The sequence below is a fragment of the Quercus robur genome, chromosome 8 (genome assembly GCF_932294415.1).
Source record: "Quercus robur chromosome 8, dhQueRobu3.1, whole genome shotgun sequence".
Lineage (NCBI taxonomy): Eukaryota > Viridiplantae > Streptophyta > Magnoliopsida > Fagales > Fagaceae > Quercus > Quercus robur.
Genome location: NC_065541.1, coordinates 9,447,908 through 9,454,045, shown reverse-complemented (window position 1 = coordinate 9,454,045; position 6,138 = coordinate 9,447,908). Strand labels below are relative to the sequence as shown.

Below are 6,138 nucleotides of genomic sequence, written 5' to 3'. Positions count from 1 at the left end.
CTTGACGGGAACCGACAAAAAATTCCTCACCGTCCAACTCACTCCTCCTCGATGGCAGAATTGGAGGCCTCGAGGGCGGCTCCGTCATTCCGGGCTCAGTGGTGACGTGGCTTGACCGAACCATAGGGTTATTGGTATGAGTCTGACTACTCATACTTATATTGTTGTCAAGAAGTTCAAGTTGTGCACTGAAATTGTCCTCATCGAGAGGGTAGTGAAGCCACGCTGCCATTTCATCTTCTTGCATAAATAGATGGTTGTTGTTCTCGTTCTCTTGTTCCAATTCCGATGGTGGAGATCCTCTTATAGATCTTTGGTTCTGACTGCGTAACTACTTGCCTGTTTTGCCACAACGGTTCCATGATCTCCTCTTCAGGCCTGCGCATTTCTCACTCTCCGTCAAAATATTTTGAAATTTCAATACGAGGAAAGAATTGATTAAAGAAAGCTTACAAAGGTGATTTTCTGGAGCGAGTAACAGGACATTGCACAAAGCACCTTCTATAACAACGTTTTTTTCTAGCAGTTGCGAAAACTGCCACTATGGGTTACCTACTGCGGCTGTTAGGGAATGAGTATCTTAATTTCCTTTCTTCTCTCTATCACCATTAATCTAGACTCTCTCTCACTTAATTATTCTCATTACTTCAGTTCTCACTTCATCTCACATCAATCCTATATGGACCGAGAAGAGCAGGCCGACCCCGAATTATGCCAAACCCATGTCCATTGAGACAACCTCGGCCCAAGTCAAAACCATACAGCCAAGCAGTTCAGAGTTAGCCAAGCATATGGGAAGTATCCCAGATATGTCGAGAACAAGAGATAATCTCTTAGGGGAAATCGCCCACCGAACAATAAAACCCAGCATCAGGCACCTGTATGGACCGAGAAGAGCAGGCCGACCCCGAATTATGCCAAACCCATGTCCATTGAGACAACCTCGCCCAAGTCAAAACCATACAGCCAAGCAGTTCAGAGTTAGCCAAGCATATGGGAAGTATCCCAGATATGTCGAGAACAAGAGATAATCCCTTAGGGGAAATCGCCCACCGAACAATAAAACCCAGCATCAAGCACAAGTTACTAGGGAGTCATTTCAAACAACAAGAGATGGGTCCCTCCTGACAAGCGATATGATATGGGGGACCTAAATTGCCAAATATTCCCCATCATGACTATCCTACTCAAAGAAGGTTATATATAAGAAGGCAGATTTAAGAAGAAGGGGTTGGAACAAAAATTGGGCCGGGGGGGGGGGGGGTGGGGGGGGGGGAGGGGGAGGGGGGGGGGGGAGAAGAGAAGTGAGAAAGATACATCTAAGGAGCAGGTAGTCCTGTTTGGACTTGAGAAAGGGGGCTCAACTGCTTGGTAGCCTTCACGGTCATGTTGAATTAAGATAACTCAGCATTAAGGGATCGCCATAACACCATTAGTGACACCACTAATCACTTCTTTGGACTTCCTATTGAGGGATAGAATACAAGTAAATTGGGGGTCTAGGCCCAATATTATTGAAAATCGACCACCACAAATCCCATTTTGCTTTTTTATTCTATTAGTTTTTAATTTTAACCCCCTTTGACTTTTGCCCAACTCTTGCGTTTGTTTTCACTACGATTTTTAATATATACATATAATTGACTAGTAGCTTAAAAAAAAGATTATTATTATTATTTATTTATTTTTATACAATATAGAAATTATAATCTAATCTAATTTAAATGTATATGTGCGTGAAACTTCCTCCTGAAAACTTAAACCCCAACCCTTAGCCTTCACACCCCACAAGTACTTATACTTGTGGAGTGACTATTGTACCAAATGTATTATTAAATTTTAATCTTTAATAGTTTGGCAATATTATTTAGTATTATTTTAGTATTTTACTTTTAGACTATTAAAATTTATATAATTTAAATTCGTTATAAAATTTGTATCAACTCCTACAAAATTTCCTATCTATTTTAGTATAAGAATCTCTTTTTTTTATTTAACACTACAACTTTTCAAAATCACCCATATCAAATTATCTATTATGCATTCTAATTTTATTTAAATAATCATTTTTCATTCTTTGTTTATTATATAATATATAAAGCTGCAATTTAGTAAAGTTACACATTTTTAACTTGATTAATGTAAGTAATTTTAAAGAACATGTATATTTGACACATATTTCTATTATTTCATGTATCCAAGTGCTTCGTCTATAAAATTTATAAGGTTTGGCTTATGGTATTTTTTTTAATTAAAATCACTTTTTTATTTTAAGAGGGAAGAGAAGTAGAGGGAGATGAAACTGTGAAAATGAAAAGTAGAGGGAAGAGAAGCTTTTAGTGGCGGGGCCAGTGAAGAAGCTTTTAGTCCGTGAGCTCACGTTGTCGAGGGAGGATTATGACTTGGCAACAATGGTTATGGTGGATTTGACGAACAAGGTCTTGGCTTGGCTCAATGGAGTCAATGCAGACTACACTGAGCTATATAACGCTGTCAGAGATCTCCTCTCTTGCCAGCACGCTGAACTCTCCTCCGTCGAGATCGAACTCCGAACTCGCCAAAATGACGAAACTGAAGCCGTTTTGTCTGGCGATGAGCTTCGAGCTCGATCGAGAGAAGCGACTGAAGTGCTGGCTAGATCCGAAGCAGAGTATATGAAAGCTACGGGGCCACTTAGTTTGTTGAAAGATAAGATCTCGGAGACTCGAGAGGTGTTGCGAAAGCTCGAGGAGGAATCGAATGAGAAAGAGAGGGAGGTCGATGTTTTGTATGTAAAATGGAAGAGTTGCCTCCATTCTCACATTGCCATTAAGAATGAAGAGCGAGAGTTTGATGGGCAATTGTTTGAAAAGCATAGGAACCTTGAAGAGACCCAACAGCGTTTCGATGAGGTCGAGGCTGGCGTTCGACAGTCGATAAAGGCTCTGTTGTCAATTCTCTGCTAAAGCAATGTAATGTTAAACTTCTTCTGTTTTGTTGCAAACTCTAATAGTGACTTCTTTAAACAATGATATTGTAATAAGTCTTAAAAAAAAAAAAAAAAATCATCACTTTTTTCAGTAGTGTGCATCTTGTGGGAATGAATCGTGGGCTCAGATGAAAGTGATTGTGCACTAAGTGGATTCACAATCACAATGAGCTACCTTTGTCAAGTTGTGAACTTTCTGTGTCTCTACTCGCTAGCAATACTTATGCTCAAGATTAATCATTTTTTACAGAACTTTTAATTGGATATATCATGTATCAATTACAACATGTCATCTCAATAGTTGTTAAAAAAAATTGTGCAACTAGACTCATCCCATCTTAGTCATTGTGAAATTTTTTTTATCATTGGACTTGATGAACTTTTTTTGTTATGCCCCTTGGAAATTGGTCAACCTATTTCTAATTTTAATTGAAGTATCACCATATATGTAAAATGAACATTCTCTGATAAGAAAGATTAATAATTGAATTGGTCATTTAAGCTTTGTTCCCAAGATTGAGGAGAGATTTTTTTAATCTCCTTATCATTGGTAACTTCACTCACCTGTAGTTTTGAATTCAAAACCTCACCTTTCACTTCACAAGACAAGAATGTGTCCTTTGAGCTAGAGTTTATTGGCAAAGAGAGAAGATTGATAGTGGCTCACCTAATGACCTAATAATTTTTTGTGTGCATCAACTGTCCTAAAATGTAGTTTTTCCTCAAGTTCTTGGTCATTATCTATCGGATACTAATGCTTGATAGGGATTGCATAATCAACAAGCTGTGTTTCTGTAAGTTTGGCCTGTCTTGACCTAGTTATTTGCATGAAAATATTGCATTTTCTTATTGAAAGCTATTCTGTTTGAACATTTCTAAACTAGTTATGAGATGCAGATGGAAGGGGTGCAATTTTCTCTGGGGGGGAGAGGTGTCGGTTCTAGAAGTACCTTGTAAAACTGTGCTTGTAATTATCAAAGTGTTGACTTTCTATCTTAACATGATAGAGAGCCCAAGTATAAAAAATAGGTAGAGTTTAGGCTGTTGTTTGTGACATTGAAGTTTATAAATTGAAAGTCTTAATGGAATTCTAATATCTGTTCACAGAAGGTTCCTTCCATTTTGTTATTGACATGCTTGTTTTCCTTGATTGCTTATGCTTTTTGGGTGTAAGATATTTGATTCTGCAAGTGATAATTACTCAAAAATGCTAGAATTTGTTTAGGTGCATTCTTAGCTTTGATGCTAAAATTGGAGACATTGGAGGATTTGTTTCATGGATTTGGGTGGTGGTTTTTAAGTATTCATTCTGTAACTAATTTTTTCCATGTAGTGAGGTTTTTTCTTCCAAGATTGGCTGGTTGCTGTGGCTTCGTTGTTGGTCTTGGTTTTGGTTGGCGTGCTTGATTTTTTGGGTTCCATGGGTTTGATTTGGATTTGTAGTAATTTCTTTTGGGTGTTTTTTATGTGTGAAAATCTGATATCTTGGTGTGGATTCATGTTTTTTATTAATAATTTTTTTATTATTTAAAAGAGAATTTTTTAATATAAAAATTATTTTTTTAATAGTTAAAGGCAGATAGACAAAAGAATTAATTAGGTGATAGCAAATGTGAACTTATTGAACTAAAATGACAAAATGAAACTTAAAAAGGACTAAAATGTCAATTGACTAAACTTAAAGGGTATAATTTGTATTCTTGCCAATTATATACTATAGTTGTGATCTTAGAAATTGTGGACAATGTTGTACAGTTTCTAGAGGTTGGCTTTTGGCGTTACACTTACTCATTTGCAATGTACTTGTGCTTTTTCACAGGTTGGTGGTGATAACTGATGGACGACAGCTTGGCTTCAGCAGCTACTAGTACTACCATGTTTTTGATTGCTCTTTTGATAGGGAGAAGCCAACTTATGATAATATCTATGTCTGCTATCTTTGTATATTAATATATAACTCACCAAAAGATCTTGGATGGTACAGAGGCTTCTCTTTACCATGCTTGAACTGGGAGATGTTGAACATATAACAACTTTTTGTAGCCCCTCTTTTTGTTAATACAATCTCTAACTGTTAGTCTCTGCCATGGATGGATATAGTTTATTGTAGATACAATAACACTATATACAAATTTTTATACTATATAGCCCTAGATTGAGTAGGGAGGACAGGGAAGATTATGGTGGATGGCAGAATATATCTTTTTGATATCTCGAATGTCCTGCAATTTATAGTTTTGGACCTTCCACAGTTTGTTGGATGCTAAAGCTTGCTATGTATCTACTAATCAAGGGCTGTGTTTCTCTAAGTTTGACAGCTCTTGGGTCAAAAATTTGTTTGTAGCATTTTCATATTGAACTCCAAGTCTCCAATTAAATGAAAATACAACTGTCCTTGTGAGAACAGCCAATCCATATTAACTTAACTTGATTTAGCTGATGAAATCAGTATAAATTTGATCTATTTATCATTTATGTCACTTTGAGATGAGGTGATAAGATACTTGTGATCAATTTAAGTTCATCATTTCTTAGGTCTGATCCCCACAGGGTGGGGTGCCGTACAAACCACCATGTGAAAATTAATCTATGATTATGATCTCAGAAATTGTTGATGTCTTGCAGTGTTTAAAAATTCACTTTTAATGAAATATGTTATCTTTCTTGCGTAGTAGATTCAGCCTTTAGATTGAATCTGAAAATTGTTATTAACTTCCCCATTTCTATTTCAACAAAAATTGATATGTTCTATGGATCACATTTTAGGACAAATGCCCCCTCCTCCCCCAGCAATGGGATATGGTATTACTGTCTGAGCATGACCATAATTACTTTTTTTACTAGGCTAGAAACTGATAACTAAAGAATCTTAAATATAATTACTTCTTTCTGGGTGAGAACTGAGAAATCAATAACAAGAGAGGCTTAGACGGGACAACAAAGTGGGTAGTTTTGCAAACACTCTTTCAAGCGGGTTCACTGATAACTTTGACCTCATCCTCGTTATATTTATAATGTCATTAGCCATTCTTAAGCAAAACAAACATCTCATTTATATAGGATTCGAACTTAAAATGTTGATCTAGCTGAACCACATTTGAGTAATCTTTGCTTATTTTGACCCAAATCAAATTTTCAGCTCTAGATAATCCTATTTTATATTGTTATGT

General features: G+C 36.4%; 1 protein-coding gene across 1 annotated transcript; it reads left to right on the top strand.

The window, feature by feature from the left end:
- Window positions 1–2,282: 2,282 nt before the first annotated feature.
- Window positions 2,283–5,050, top strand: LOC126694493 (uncharacterized). The gene is made up of 2 exons (XM_050390811.1): window positions 2,283–2,951; window positions 4,788–5,050. Exon 1 carries the CDS (start codon window positions 2,412–2,414, stop codon window positions 2,943–2,945), a length of 534 nt encoding a protein of 177 aa, XP_050246768.1. The 5' UTR covers window positions 2,283–2,411; the 3' UTR covers window positions 2,946–2,951; window positions 4,788–5,050.
- Window positions 5,051–6,138: the final 1,088 nt, after the last annotated feature.